Source organism: Primulina eburnea, chromosome 1 (assembly GCF_022965805.1).
Source record: "Primulina eburnea isolate SZY01 chromosome 1, ASM2296580v1, whole genome shotgun sequence".
Taxonomy (NCBI): Eukaryota; Viridiplantae; Streptophyta; class Magnoliopsida; order Lamiales; family Gesneriaceae; genus Primulina; species Primulina eburnea.
The window spans coordinates 55,552,047-55,567,559 of record NC_133101.1 but is presented as its reverse complement, the minus strand read 5'-3'; the positions used below and the strand labels follow the sequence as shown (position 1 = coordinate 55,567,559).

The window sequence follows — 15,513 nt, the reverse complement described above, 5'->3', positions numbered from 1 at the left end:
TTGTTAACTAAAACACACCAATTCATATATATATATATATATATATATATATATATATATATATACACACACATAAGGTGGAGTAGGAGTGACTGGTTGCCAACTCAAATTAAAAAAAGATTTACAAGCCTCTTAATATTATTCAATCGACATTTGAATTTCGAACACGAGATATCGTCTCAAAAAGATACATTTTGGTATATTGTCACGCCCCGAGCTTAGGCCCGCGGCTGCGTGACTGCACAATGAGCACTATAACAACTACTTCGTATCCGTCCTCGCTTTACGAAAATGATTAACCCAAATTGTTATAGAAGTCCATTGTAGCCCTTTATAAACTCATTTTAAATCTTTAATTTTTCAGATGTGGGACAAGGGTATCGCAATCACCCCTCCTTCAGAACGCGACCACTCGATCCACCAGCACCGAGAATATAGAGGTGTCTCCTACATGTTTAAGAGGTAGCTCCCGTCACGTAGTACTTTGCCCCGCAGGTTCAAGAGGTGGCTCCCATGCACGTGGCACTTTGCCCCGCATAGCTCTTATTTCTCGGTGTTCCATGCCGGTGACCGGATCTGATACCATTCTGTCACGCCCCGAGCTCGAGCCCGCTCCTGTGTGACTGCACAATGGACCCCTATAACAACTATTTCGTATTCGTCCTCGCTTTACGAAAATGATTAACCAAGTTTTTTAGAAGTCCATTGTAGCCCTTTATAAATTCATTTTAAATCTTTAATTTTTCATATGTGGGACAAGGGTATCACATATATCTTTTCCAAACACATAATGATATCCATACAGGATTCGATTGCTTTCAAAGTGGTAATGCCAAACCCCCCTATTGCCTTGTCTTTTGCTTTGGATGGCTTGGAAACACAAAACACTACTGTAAAGAAAGATGAAATACAAAACAAGGAATTGGGGCAAAGCAAGCCCGAAAGAAAAAACAAGAAAGAAATGATAAATGTAGCTGTCGAAACAGAGCCTGGACAAACGCGAAAGAGGGTCTGGTCTATGCCCATTAGTTAAATGCATGTTGCTTTACAACATATTAAAATAATCAGTCCACGATATTGACTTTTTGGTGTACATTCACAATTCTTGCCAGCAGAAACCAAATCGAAGTGTACAAAAGCCAAGCTTTAAACTTTGAAACAAGAAATAGTCGAATTATTACCTGTAGAAAATTTATTTAAAAGCACATATAATAAGTGTTTCATAATTGCAAGTATATATAATATACTGAATACGATAATAATGACAAGAATTGGAAGTATGTGAGTATTATTATTGAATAATAAAATTGGTGGGGCTGCCTAATTTGCTTTAATTCGGCCGTCTCCTTTGTCGACTCTCTCGGCTCTGCCTTCGCACCGTCGTTTTGACTCCATCCCCATCACCCCCCTCCTTCTCTCTCTCTCTCCTCTGTCTTTTTAAGTAATTTCACACGCCATCCTCATTGTTCTACCTTCTTTATATCTCCTACCATAATTCATTTTGTGTCTGTAATGTTAAATTATTCTATTTTTTCCCCTCCCATCGATGTCTTTGTTGTTGTATTTTCTCTGTTTTTGAGCTTTCTTGTTCTGTGGAGTGAAGGAATCTGAAGCTGTTCTACTCTGCTCTGTCTTTGCTTGGTTTTGGAATATATCCCTTTTTTTGGTTAGTTTCTTGTTAGGAAAAAAAATCAATAGAAGGGAAGGAAAGGGTGTCTCATTGCAGAAACTTGAATAACAGGGTGTGTTCTTGGAGGTGAAAAAGTTCATTTGTTGAGCAGGAGATCGTTGTGTAAGGTTCAATTCAAAAATAAATCCCTCATGGCAGGCAGTAATGAAGTAAATGCCAACGAATCAAAGGTAAATTATTCATCTCTCTTTCTTATGTTAATAAAATTCTTTGTTTACGATTTGTGATTTGGTGTTGCGGTCTTTTTGTGACGAGGGTTTTTTTATCTTATTATTTTGTTTGTTTTTTTGTGAATTTTTTGGGTTAATCTTGGAGGGTGGGCTTTCTCAAGAAAGAGTTGGTTTTGGTAGAAAAAGGTCTGATATTTACGCTGAAAGATTGAATCTTTACTTTTATTTTACCGGGTTTGGGCTCTGTTTATCTCTGTGTTTTTTTTTTTTCCTTTTTCACTTTGTATTACACGCACCTTGTATTTGGCACTCTACACGAAATGATATCATACTCCTGTAAAGTGTTTCTCTTGGTTCATTTCTCTTTAAGAATGTGAATTTTTTTTTCCGTTTTCAGATTTTTGTTTACTGGCCTATTAATGTTGATCTGATTTGAGAATTTTTCTTTTATGTCTAATCAATTGATTTTTCTCACGTGTTGTTATCTTGACTTACATTTTTGTGTCGCAATTTATGGATTGAGTAATCGATGGTTCTTGTTTTATGCAGAGGGTGGTTCCTCTTAACACATGGATCCTTATTTCCAACTTCAAGCTTGCTTATACCATGCTCCGGCGGCCTGATGGCACATTTAACCGTGAATTGAACGAGTTTCTTGACAGGAAAGTGCCGGCAAACACGAACCCGGTTGATGGGGTTTACTCTTTCGATGTAGTTGATCGGGCCACGAGCCTTCTTAACAGGGTTTATTTAGCTGCCCGAGATAACGAGACTCATTGGGGGATCTTGGAACTTGAAAAGCCCTTGAGTACTACTGAGATAGTACCTGTAATTTTGTTCTTCCATGGTGGAAGCTTTGTTCATTCTTCAGCCAATACTGCTATCTATGATACTTTCTGCCGCCGCCTGGTCAATACTTGCAAGGCTGCTGTTGTGTCTGTGAATTATCGTAGATCTCCCGAGAATCGATACCCTTGTGCTTATGATGACGGCTGGACAGCTCTTAAGTGGGTTCGCTCTAGATCATGGCTTCAAAGTGGGCATGATTCTAAGGTTCATGTGTATTTGGCAGGCGATAGTTCGGGTGGAAATATTGCACATCATGTTGCTGTAAGAGCAGCAGAAGAGGGTGTTGATGTATTGGGAAATATTCTTCTTCACCCGATGTTTGGTGGTCAGGAGAGGACTGAATCTGAAAATCAATTAGATGGTAAATATTTTGTGACCATTCAGGATAGGGATTGGTATTGGAGAGCTTATTTACCAGAAGGAGAGGATAGGGACCATCCTGCATGTAATGTTTTCGGACCGAGGAGTAGAACCCTCGAGGGACTGCACTTCCCGAAAAGTCTGGTGGTTGTGGCTGGATTGGATCTTCTCCAGGATTGGCAATTGCGCTATGTCGAAGGGCTCCAGAAATCCGGGAAAGTAGTCAGTCTTCTCTATCTTGAAAAAGCAACAATTGGGTTCTATTTCTTGCCTAACAACGACCATTTCCATTGCCTAATGGATGAAATAACGAGGTTCATCCACTCTTAACTGTTAATATTTTAGTTATTGACTCCAATTACCGGTAGCCAAAGCCATATGCCTAGGGTCAATCCCCCCCTTTCTTTCAAGCAGTGGTATTTAGTCATATGATGAGAGTAGAACCTAGGCATGATACACTATTTTGCATATCGTCGGGTATCCGTTTTTGGTGCTGTGTTCGCTTCAGCTGCTCAGTTGACACGGTAACTTGATTTCAAGATTAGTCTATCCACTCCTGTACACGGAGGATCCGGTTCAAGGCTGTTGGGTTCTACGGGATGCCGGATAGGTCAGTGTCCGATCTATGTTAGACGCTACTATAGAAGCTAATTCAGTACATGGGTTGAGGAAATCCATGTGGTTACGATCTGTATTTTATACTTGTGATCTGAAAAATATATTATATATATATTTATATATATATATATAATATATATATAATATTGTTGTTTATACGTACAATGCAATGGAGCTTTTATGTCTTTTGTCTTGAGCATCTGATTCTGTAAAACCCACTTTTAGGGAAGCATAATGATCTCTCTAGCCATAAGGTTCATGTGTAGCGCACGTTTGAGATTTGCAGTACTTTTTATCCGACCTCGGTGGCAATTTCTAAAACAAGACAAGGGCAGTTGGATCCTCAGATACGTAAATATTAGTCCCTCAATACATACAAATACAAGGCTCGACACGATACAATGACTTTGCACTCGAAAGCACGGGACCGATTCCTTTGTCGGTCTGGCCACGAAACATAGCAAAAATCTTGTCATTAGCAATTTTAGTATCTTTCAGGTTATTTGTTTTCACTCATACCCACCATATCCATGATTCCCTAATCGGCATGAATCTTGATGGCCTATTTCGAGGATACCACCGCCCCCGCCCCCACCCCTTCTGTATGTATTTCATTTCCTTAACATTTGATTTTTCTGACTTTTCTAGTGTATCCCACAATGGTCACTATCACTACCTTAAAGCCAACACGACAAGGAACCACACGCATCATTTCTTTTTTCGTTTCTATATATATATTCGGTCAATCCAACTTTTTTTTTTTTTTTTTTTTTTGACAAAAAACTTGTAATATTATTCATGATGAAACGAGGTCAGTAATTACAAGCTTAACTAGCCAATAAGGAAACTCCCTAATTTTCCACACAAAAGGTGAAGAGGAGGAAATAGCAAAAGAAGCTAAAGAGTGTGCCACAGTATTAGCCGTACGCCTAACGTGTTCCAACTGTAACTGGGGTTGTTGTGCCAATAAGCGACGGATACTAGTGACAAAGGCGCCATTATAACTGAGATCCTCTTTTGGGCAAGTGACTGCTTGTACTGTCAGTAAAGAATCGGAAGTAAGCTGATTAATCCGTAAGTGATGATGTTGTGTCGTGTGGATACCTTCCTCAATGGCAACGAGTTCTGCGGAAGTGACCGATGGTGTTTTGTGAATCTTCTTTCCAAATGCTAGCACAGGCTGCCCTTCATGATTCCGCACGATCCCCCCAATCGCATAACTGTTGGAATTGATGTTGTAAGCCGCATCGACATCCAGACGCAAATGGTCAACTGGAGGTACCGTCCAATCCCGTGGTGATTGTGGATGTGTAAGTAAATTGACTGAGAAGTTCACCGAAGTTCTTGCTGCATGATATGCACCGAGCAAGTTATCGCACCAATCAACATTGACCAGACTAGCGATCCATTTTCTTAGATAAAGTTTTGGTATACAAAAAAGACAATGCAAAACCTTTGTATAACAAAAAAAAAACTAATGTCCCTGAACATATCGATCGATTCTTCCGGTGGAACAAATTTGTTGACTTATCAATGCAGCTAACCTTACTTAGCATTTACTGCTACGTTGTATAGATGGTGTGCGATGATTTGGGGGCAAAAACACAAAAAAAAAAAAAAGGTTGTCGCTTGTGTGACACTGTCGATTGATTGTGATTTACCAATATGCTTTATTTACTCGAAATCGGGACCACTTTGAAAAATCCCACATAATTTTTTTTATTTTATTTTTAGTGGTTGGGTTTGCATTTTGAGGGAGTTTGAATGTCCAATAAATAATACAAACAGCTAAGATTGGACAGCGACACATATGAAAATGCATAAGAACCCACGATTCCTACTGTTTGATAATTGACTTTTACGTGTCCCTTTGGCAAGAAAAAGCTGAATCTTGTGTATATGTATATTGATGATTATTCTCCTTTGTTATGTCTTGTCATGAGAAGAAATGGTTTGCTGTTTCCCTGTCGTGGAATTGGAGGTTCTGGCATTGTCCTATTGCTATTCTTTCTTTTTCACTTTATTAATAAAGATGTAGATGGTTTGTTTAATGACAAAATGACGAAAACTTGTGTGAAACGGTCTTACGGATCGTATTTTGTGAGATAGATCTCTTATTTGGATCATCCATGAAAAAATATTACTTTTTATTGTCAACATTCATAGGATTGACCCGTCTCACATATAAAGATTCGTGAGATCGTCTCACAAAAGACCTACTCAAAAGTATGTCTTGATAAATGTACATTTTTAAATAAATTAAATATATATTTGTTGGGCTGGACTTATATGGAGTAGTACACTTGCACTTTTGTTTACACCCTTAAATTAAAGCAATTCATTTCTTGAAAGATTGAGTTCACAGACAGTACCCATTGGGCTTCTCCTTGTAGGCACAATAATTGTTATGTTGGCCCGATTCATTCATGATCCAAGATCACCTCCACCGGGTTTTGTTGACAACGGTGTACGGATTCTTGTGATGGTGACACGTGGACTTTTCGGATTACTGACTGCATCGAGCCAGCTGGAGTCCGCCACGCTCAGTCCTCAGACGACGCAAATTCACAAAACGACGAGTTTTTCTTGTTCAATGTGGGAAAGGGATCTTTTTTTTTTCTTTTAATATTTTTTTAATCCACTGAATTGATTGTGTTCATTCAACACAAGGAAGTAGGAAGTTTGGTTTCCTATTTTAAGTGGAAATCACTCTCGGGAGTTTGGCGATGTTTAGTTCGAGGTCCGTGAGTCAACTTACGATGAGTAATTGAAAGCTTTATTCTTTTCTTTGGGGTTTTCTTATACTTGGTTCTGTGTACATACTTCAGAATTTTGTGATTGGTTCCGTTAGGATTCTTGTTTACTGAATTATGTTGTGGGTTGAATTGCTCGAAATAGAATTTCTTGATTTCTATGGAATTAACTCTGCGAGTTTACTATTCTTAGAATAGTAATTAATTGGTTTTTCTAGGATCCTTTGGTTCTGGTCACGCTAACTGCGAAGAATTGTAGATTCGCGTTTTACTGGGATAATTGATAACTTTATCCAGCAGCAGTGTGTTATATTCTTTTTTATATGATTTAATGCTTCGTTTAATCTCTGAGCTTTTTTGATCAAAGTCAAATGATCGCACAGTCATGTATGTTTTACTCGAATATGCTTATATTATGATTACTCCATGTGCTCATACATAGAAATGAAGTATCTTTTTTGTGGTTGGGTCACTCAATTAACAGCCAACAGGTCCTTCTGGTTCTACTCGACATGGACTAAATTCAATTGTAGATGACATGAAGAGGCAACTGTATTTGGTACGTCCAACACCAGAATTTTCTGCAGCTACTGTGGTGTAAAATGTTGTTTGTAGCTAGAGACACTACCACCAAGGATATGGGTTATGCTTTTAGTAAATTGGAGGCAGAAACAGGACATCTTGAAGGTTCTAGTTCCACTGACATTGGTGGTGGTACTTCTCCACCAACTAAAGAGTCGAACACTTTAGATAATGATATTTCTCAGCTAACAAAGCTGCTATCTGGGCCTCATGAGAAGTTGAGGCGAGTTTTTCCAGGGAAGGATGAGTTTCCTGTTCCTACAGTGAAGATGTTGGCGGGTCGAGAGGCAAATCTTTCTGGAAGAGGGAGGTTCTCGTCAAGAGATTGCCGTCATGTTCTGAGTAAATATATGCCCGTTAATGGTCCGTGGGTTGTGGACCGGATGTCAACTAGGGCATATGTATCACAGTTTTCTTCTGACGGTTCCCTTTTCGTCGCTGCATTTCAGGTATTGTAGCTTTTGAGGTAAAGTGCCTGTTGATTTTTGGCTTCCGAGATAGGTTTTGATGATATAATTAAACATAAATTACCCTGAATTTGTCTTCTAAGGAAGCTTCTTGAATGTAATAGTTATTCTAGTCTAAAAATGTTTACTTTGAGGCTTTTGATATTTTCTGTTTCAGGGAAGTCAAATTAGAATATATGATGTTGAAAGAGGATGGAAAGTCCGGAAGAACATTCTTGCTAGAAGCTTAAGATGGACAATCACTGATACTTCCCTTTCACCTGATCAACGGCACCTTGTAAGTTTTCTGGCTGCAGGTGACTGCAGGTTCCTATGAACCTGATTAATATTTATGCATCGAGTTATACTCAGATCTTTGATCATATTCTTCCTCACATAAGAATCAGTTAATAGTATTTTCTCGTCATGTGCACTATGTTAATTCTTGTTGTAAATCAGATACAAAGCTTTCGAGGGGTTTCATTGTTGATAAGGGTATAACAATAGTTAATCGTATTCATTCCATCTCTGGTCCGGTGCACCTAACATTTTATTTTTAGTGATTTTATTTTGTATTGAAATTTTGTGCACATCTTATTTTGTTGGCATTAATCTCATTTTCTCAACTGATGCTATTGCAGATCTATGCTAGCATGTCACCTGTTGTACATATTATCAACGTTGGATCTTCAACAAAAGAATCCCTAGCAAACATCACTGTATGAAATTCAAGTAACTTTTTATTTTGTTGTATTCCAAATGTTAACATCACACATCATGTTTAGTGTATGCATTGCTCATTTTATTTTCATGTTTTTTTAGCAATCCCTATCATATTGGTTTATCTTGGCTGACAAATGAACTATATTAATAATACCAGGTTTGTCACAAGGAGTGACAGCTTGGGCTTCTTCGAGGAAAGGAAAAAATGAAAATAAAACAGTCATATTCTTTGAGAATTTTGCAATTGAGCTTTTCATATTTCATCCTGATCATGTCTAATTGCTGATGTTCATTCCTCTTTAAGTCGCACTATTAATTTGAATTTTCTGGAATTTTAAGTTTTGGAAGCACTCAAGTCTAGCTAGATTCTTTGCTATCCAGGAATTTCATGATGGCTTGGATTTCTCTTCGCCAGACGATGGGGGATATTCTTTGGAATCTTCTCTCTTAAATTTTCAACTGATGGGCGAGAAATTGTTGCTGGAAGTAGCGATGAGGATATCTATGTTTATGACCTTGAAGCCAAAAAAGTTACTCTTAGAATTCCAGCCCATGCGGTACTGTTTTCATTGCTAACTATATGCCCTTCATTTTCTATTCTCGTTCAAGCAACCTAGCCCGTAGGCAATAAAAAAAATTCTTGAACACATTCTCAGTGGATTTTCTATTTTTATGAGTGGTTTCTGATTGGTTTCGGTAATGAAAACATATTCATGTAGGTAGTGGTATTTTGGTTTTAAATTGTTGCCATTGCTCACTTCTTTTTCTGTGCAGTCTGATGTCAACACGGTATGTTTTGCTGATGAAAGTGGTTGTCTACTTTATTCTGGAAGCGATGACAATTTTGTTAAGGTGATAATTTATTCGTTACTCTAAGCCTAATGTACAAAAAATAGCGGAAATTTAAATGCTTAACACCTCCTTATGATTTCCATTTAATTGTTGCACATGTATAGACAAACAAATATGTTGATTGGCTGTGGCTGCTACTGTAAGAGTATATCTTTTCTCTGTATGTGAAAAAATAGCCGAGCTTCATCTTTTTCCTTTCTCTTCATTGTGATATTATGCTCTGATGACTGGAACATCATCAGTCTTCCATCTTAAAGGACACCTATGTCCTTTATGCATTGTTTTAATCCACGGTTTAATAGAAAAAAGGGGAAAAAGGAACTTGGGATCGATATATGATTGTGGTTTCTTGTTTTCCGAAGTGAGAATTTCATTAAAATGCGATCGTATTTAGAATTCAATGAATGTGTTATTTGAAAGATGCCTCATCTTATTATGTGTGCACGAGCGCTTCCTTTGTGTCATATTTTGAAACTGGGTACAGAAAAATAAATTTTCTTCATTTTGTACTCAGGAATTCCAGATCCAAAGTAAATTTCGGACATACACTATCGATTTATATCCAACTAGCTATTTCGTGTAGGTTTGGGACAGACGCTGCTTTTTAACCAAAAGCAAGCCTGTGGGGATCCTAATGGGCCATCTTGAAGGCATTACGTTCATTGATAGCCGAGGAGATGGCCGTTACATGATATCCAATGGTAAAGATCAAGCCATCAAACTGTGGGATATACGGAAAATGTCATCTAACTCTACTGGGTATTTTTTTTAGGCTCTGACAGTCAGCAACCTGATTATTTTGATAAATGGGTTTAAAGACCCATTTAAATTAATCTTTCTTTGACTCTCGTTTTCAGCTATCAAGCATACAGAAACTATGAATGGGATTACAGATGGATGGATTATCCAGTCCAAGCTAGAAACTTGAAGCATCCATATGATCAATCAGTTTCTACATATAAAGGGCACTCAGTCTTGCGTACTTTGATTCGTTGTTACTTCTCACCCGAGTATAGGTGAGTGCCATGCATAGAACTACTCATTGACTCTCCAATTTCTTCTCTCTAATCGGTGTTGAATATCAATCCGCCTCCTGATCATTTCGTTTTTACCATTTAACAGCACCGGCCAGAAGTACATCTACACAGGATCCCATGATTCTTGCATTTATGTTTATGACTTGGTAGGTTCTATATGTCTACTAACACTGTCTATTTTAAATGAAAAACTAATATTTAGCTACTTCTGCACTTAATTTGTTGACAATAAACATGTGTCGACTTTGTGTTTCCAGGTGTCCGGAGCGCAAGTTGCGAAGCTGCAACACCATAAATTAACGGTGAGGGATTGTAGTTGGCATCCGAATTATCCAATGCTTGTGAGCTCATCTTGGGATGGAGACGTCGTTAAATGGGAATTCCCTGGGAACGAAAAGGCGCCAGCACCCGCAACCTAGAAAATGTCGAGGAGAGATTTCTATGACTATTACTGTGTTGAGTGCGTCAGTATTCCATCCTGTGTAGGTTCCGCAATAACTATATCAAACGAGTGACCTCCACCGTGTCTTGTTATACAATTTTATCATGTAGATTGCATATGTAATTTTCTATATAATAAACTGAAACTTACATGACCCATGTTCTACTGTTTAGTAATCTGAACAAAGTTAGGATCCGAAAACCTTGAATTTTAAATCTCGTATTTGCATTAGACTAGGTCTCATGTGAGACCGTCTCACGGATTTCAATATGTGAGACGGGTCAATCCTACCCATATTCACCATAAAAAGTAATACTTCAGCATAAAAAGTAGTACTTTTTCATGGATTACCGAAATAAATATCTGTCTCACAAAATATGACCCGTGAGACCGTCTCATACAAGTTTTTGCTTTTGCATTAAAGCTGAAGAATCCCTCCAAAAATTCAGTAGTGATTGGTGTGGAGAAACAAACGGGTTTCTTGTATTTCTGTGATTGAATGAATGCCCCGACAAAAGGAGACTGCGATGGACAAAATTTGAGATTTGAGTATATAAAATACCTTATTTTAAGATGGGTTTGAAAAAGGACCATCAGAAATTGATTGGAAGTCCAAAAAGAACACAGCGTTTCCTCATCATTCGAGGCCCCTACCCATTGGCCAAACATAAAACAAATGCTCAGTTAGTTAAATTCTGTTATTGTTTTAGCTTTGTTTTACCATCAAGATCTTTGATTAACAAATGATTCAGACAAAAGGGGCATATCCAGTACACCCTAAAAATTTATCGTCGTCTTTTTCTCCTCGAAGAAAAGAACTAATTTGAATGTTACTATCAATTATATCGACAATTCATGTCGTCTTCTGGTACCTCGATGTGATCTCAAATGCCAAAAGAAGACTGATTTTTTTTGGCACAAAGGAGGATGTTATTCGAATTGTAGTCTAGGGACAAAAGACAACAAGTGAGACCAACTGAACTATAAGATACGTTTGAAAAGAAGAATGATTTTGAAGGAAAGAAATGGAATGATGTACTGAATAAAATCAAGAACAACAATAATTAATTAATAGACATTTGTGCTGTATGAATGACATGATATATATATATATATATATATATATATATATATATATATATATATATATATAAAATTATAAGTCTGAATGTTAATTACAAATCAACCACAAAAATCTTATACTTTGTATCAACAGTTTGACTTTATTAATTAAAAATTGAATCTTGATTTGTCCAAAGAGTGAATTCCCCATCTTACCCTCCCCACTGTGTGCACTGCTTAGTTGGCCTTGTCTTCTGCTTACCAGCTCTCAAAGGGCAAGGCGTCTGCAGGGGAAGGACCATACAATTATACTGCAGGCACAATGAGGCGCTGAGCGGAATCCCAGCCGTTGGAATAATCTCCATGCCGGTCAGATAATTGTGCTGCAGATACAGTAGTTGTATGCTTGCAGAGAGTAATCGGTCCACGAAAATGCTCGGTATCTTACCCGTGAACCGGTTGTTGTTCAGGTATAGATTCTGAGCCGTCGATAACATGGGAGATATCCCGCCGGACAGCCGGTTGAAACTCAGATCAATGGTTGGGATTCTCACATCATGAACCGGTCTCACCGGGCCGGAGAACCGGTTCCTCTGAAGCTGCAGGCGGGTGATCGGGAAACTGAATATCTTCCCAGGAATGTTGCCCGAGAACTCATTCATACTAAGGTCGACGTAGTTTAGCCTGTTTAATCGGGATAAAAGCCGGTCTACTGGGCCAGTGAGCCGGTTCATTGACAGTGAGAGGTACTGTAGAGAGGGAGGGAGTCCGAGCGGCGAAAGAGAACCGGAGAGATCGTTGTGCTTTAAATCCAGCCGGGTCAGAGTATGGGATATGAACGTAGGAACCGGACCCGTGAGCCGATTGCGACAGAGGACGACGTTGGACAACGCCGGTATCGTTCCGACGGAAGATGGAATGCTTCCGTGGAGAATATTGAAGCTAAGGTCCAGAGTTTGCAGCCCCCGCAGCTGGCCCAAATTCGCCGGAATCTCGCCTGAGATAAAATTTCGACTGACTGCTAAAAATCTAAGATACTTCAACTGAGACAAAGTGTGAGGCAAAGTCCCGATGACCCGACCCGGAACAATGGTGAACTCGGCTAGTGCAGATAGTCTGCCGATGTCTGGGTGCAGTCGGCCCATCAGACCCGGTGAACCTGCCCGGGGATCCCCGAGGTTTAGAGCAACCACTTTATCACCATTACAGTAAACACCGGCAAAATTACAGGGATCCGAAGTGAAATCCCAGGATTCAAAATAATGCGAGCCCGGCAGATCGTTTAAGCTCTTTCGAATAGCTTGCAACGCCAAGAAATCAATCGGGTCCAGCATCGCACGCGCGAAAACGGAATTCGCTAGAAACAAGAAACCGTAAATGTTGATTACCTTCAATATCAAGTACTTCATTTTCATCAACATAATTACTGCCGAACACAATGCAGGAGGAGGACTGTATAAAGGGATTGCGGAACTTCTTTTCCGTGAAGCTTTAATGGAGACAGCATGAAAAAGTTGAAGATAGGTGAACAGATATAGTGGGAGCTCGAGTGGCTTCACATGAAAGGTAACAGAGAGAGAGGAAAAAAAAGGCAAAAAGAGTGAATCAAAAATGGAAGAATACGGGTTTTGACTGATTTCAACGTTTCTTCAGCTTGTTGGAGAAGATGAAAAAACTGGAAATGGCGATTGACTGCAGTGTAGAGTACCGAATGTGCAGCCGCAAGTGCTAAGACACTCTATGCCTTCTTTATTTTATTATATTAACGTTAACGAGGATATCACATTATTGTTTATTGGGTTAGGAATAGGTAAGGCCAAAGTGGCAAACGGTTGTCCGAGCCTACGTGGGAAACAAGATAACTAGGCTCCTGTCTGGGGGGTTGGTTGCTTGCTTCGTTCCGCGCGGTATGGTGCACTTCACGATGCAAGCCAGTACTATTGTGGGCTTCGTCGATGCTGCCCCTAAGGGCACTGTCCTTACCCATTTATTAGCTGCCAAGTGGCACTTAATTTCAAACTTTTTAAATAAATAAAAATTTATGAAAACTTAAGTGTTATCTCAAAAAACGGTTCACTAACCATGGTTTACTTTTTAAAAATGAGAACTCGTCAAATTCGAGGCTCCTTTTTCCACCTTTATTTTTAAGTTTTTTTCTCAATCTTTTTTTTTGTTAATATTAATATATAAATAACAAGAAAATAAAATAAGGCAAAATAATTATGACGGCAAATTCAATAATTTTTAATGAAAGGTTTGTTTTTTTGAACCTTAATATTTTGATTGGTAAGAAAACAGATTTCATCGGGAAAACAGACACAAAATATGATTACATTATTGTTCAACAAATAATGTGAACTTTGCCCCTTTCTTTTGGCTCCTTTTGTGCCTAGCAAATAGAAGAAAATTACAAACTTAAAAGTATATTAACTATATAACAAGTATATGAAATGAAAACTTACTTGAAATTTTAGTTTTTTCCTTTTCTTTTCTTTTGTTTCTCTTAGTATCCCAGTGTCGTGTGATATTTGCATTTGTAACTCCTTTTTCTTTAGCAGTAAGTGGGTTACGTACGCATACTTTAGCCATGTAACCATTACTTGTAATATCATCACACGGTGTCTCATCATCGACACTCAAATTCTGGACAAGATTAGAGATTTCATCTTTTGCTATGGCAACCAATCTATATAATATTTTTCTCGCATCCTCTTGAGGTTTGCTCAGTTGAGTTAGATCATACATCGATCTCATTATTTGGTTGACAAACACCATCTCAGATACATGATCACCACCACCACCACTACAACATTCTTCAAAATCATATTTAATTCTATTTCTTACATTCTTCATCCACCTTTTCAAAATATAACTATCGGGCAAAACAGTGACATCCATACAGTTAAACATCATCAAAGCATGCTTACACAAAATCCCCATTGTCTCAAACTTATGACAACTACATTTTATTTCATGACTCTGCTTATTGAACACCACATGTCTAACCCTCGAGTTTTCATCATGAGATTTTACTTTGACCTCAAGCAAATTCCAATCATTGCCAAAACAAGATGGTGGTTCAACAAATTTGCAATTCAAAGAATTAACCAATTCAATTTCAAATAACTGGTATATGGAAATCGTGTAAACCTCGGCAGCATTAATCAACAATGGATGATTTTTCAAAATCTGTGCAGGCTTACCATGACGACAACGAGTATCCTCTGTCTTTTCCTTATTCCGCCAATCATTTTGAATTTTCGCATAATTCATCACAAATTCATACAAAGAACTCAATTTGTTACATGCCTTTTTCAAAGTCATATTTGTGGCCTCACTCCTCGAAGTAGCCAAAAGTCCCGCACTAAACCTTCCACTACTAAAGGCAGTAGCCCATTTTTCCCTGAGTCTGTACATCCCATTCAACCATCTATGATCATCCAAATTATATGTATCAATCATATATTTCCATGTGGCCTCAAATTCATCTTCAGATTCACAATAAGTCATGCATTTATACCATAACTGTTTAAAAGTTGAATCTCCATTTAAACTCCCAAAGTGTGAAGGAGCATTTTGATTTATATGCCACTGACATAAACGATGATGTGAATGTGGAAAAACTGTTTCGATGGCATTCATCATAGCTTGACATTGATCTGAAAAAATAGTTTGAGGTTGCTTTCCATTTATAGAATCAAGAAATGTTGTAAACAACCATTCAAAAGAACTTTCGGTTTCATCTGACATAAAGGCCAAGCCAAACATCACATTCTGCATATGGTGATTTATACCAACAAATGGAGCACAGATCAAATTATACTTATTTGTTCTATATGTTGTATCAATCGACAAAACATCACCAAAATTTTCATAATCAACCGCACTTCTATAGTCCCTAAAGAAAAAGTTCATCACCCTATCGTCAT

At 38.2% G+C, this 15,513-nt stretch overlaps 5 protein-coding genes across 5 annotated transcripts; 2 read left to right on the top strand and 3 right to left on the bottom strand.

Annotated features, from left to right (window-relative positions):
• Positions 1 to 1,359: 1,359 nt before the first annotated feature.
• LOC140832086 (gibberellin receptor GID1B-like) lies at positions 1,360 to 3,873 on the top strand. The gene is made up of 2 exons (XM_073195892.1): positions 1,360 to 1,860; positions 2,410 to 3,873. Exons 1-2 carry the CDS (start codon positions 1,822 to 1,824, stop codon positions 3,397 to 3,399), a joined length of 1,029 nt encoding a protein of 342 aa, XP_073051993.1. The 5' UTR covers positions 1,360 to 1,821; the 3' UTR covers positions 3,400 to 3,873.
• A 610-nt stretch (positions 3,874 to 4,483) lies between these two features.
• On the bottom strand, positions 4,484 to 5,243 carry LOC140808593 (uncharacterized). Its single transcript, XM_073165688.1, has 2 exons — positions 5,232 to 5,243; positions 4,484 to 5,140 (listed from the first exon to the last, which is right to left on the bottom strand). The coding sequence occupies exons 1-2, from the start codon at positions 5,241 to 5,243 to the stop codon at positions 4,484 to 4,486; spliced, it is 669 nt and encodes a 222-aa protein (XP_073021789.1).
• A 1,005-nt stretch (positions 5,244 to 6,248) lies between these two features.
• On the top strand, positions 6,249 to 10,676 carry LOC140832107 (LEC14B protein-like). The gene is given in 11 exon segments (XM_073195929.1): positions 6,249 to 6,427; positions 6,925 to 7,471; positions 7,647 to 7,766; positions 8,110 to 8,187; positions 8,573 to 8,618; positions 8,621 to 8,748; positions 8,966 to 9,043; positions 9,627 to 9,802; positions 9,901 to 10,059; positions 10,166 to 10,226; positions 10,338 to 10,676. Coding segments are annotated over 10 exon segments (1,437 nt in total). The 5' UTR covers positions 6,249 to 6,427; positions 6,925 to 7,042; the 3' UTR covers positions 10,500 to 10,676.
• A 982-nt stretch (positions 10,677 to 11,658) lies between these two features.
• LOC140812705 (uncharacterized) lies at positions 11,659 to 13,447 on the bottom strand. Its single transcript, XM_073171053.1, has one exon. The coding sequence runs from the start codon at positions 13,003 to 13,005 to the stop codon at positions 11,797 to 11,799; it is 1,209 nt and encodes a 402-aa protein (XP_073027154.1). The 5' UTR covers positions 13,006 to 13,447; the 3' UTR covers positions 11,659 to 11,796.
• A 478-nt stretch (positions 13,448 to 13,925) lies between these two features.
• LOC140808589 (protein FAR1-RELATED SEQUENCE 5-like) lies at positions 13,926 to 15,499 on the bottom strand. Its single transcript, XM_073165673.1, has 2 exons — positions 14,165 to 15,499; positions 13,926 to 13,973 (listed from the first exon to the last, which is right to left on the bottom strand). Exons 1-2 carry the CDS (start codon positions 15,497 to 15,499, stop codon positions 13,926 to 13,928), a joined length of 1,383 nt encoding a protein of 460 aa, XP_073021774.1.
• Positions 15,500 to 15,513: the final 14 nt, after the last annotated feature.

Bases quoted from the DNA above. Each gene is read 5' to 3' on its own strand.
- LOC140808589 (XM_073165673.1), bottom strand. From the start codon at position 15,499: ATGAACTTTTTCTTTAGGGACTATAGAAGTGCGGTTGATTATGAAAAT. The intron at 13,974-14,164 runs GTATGCGTACGT...TCTATTTGCTAG, and splicing joins GTAATGGTTACATGGCTAAA to GCACAAAAGGAGCCAAAAGA.
- LOC140812705 (XM_073171053.1), bottom strand. From the start codon at position 13,005: ATGTTGATGAAAATGAAGTACTTGATATTGAAGGTAATCAACATTTAC.
- LOC140832086 (XM_073195892.1), top strand. From the start codon at position 1,822: ATGGCAGGCAGTAATGAAGTAAATGCCAACGAATCAAAG. The intron at 1,861-2,409 runs GTAAATTATTCA...TGTTTTATGCAG, and splicing joins TAAATGCCAACGAATCAAAG to AGGGTGGTTCCTCTTAACAC.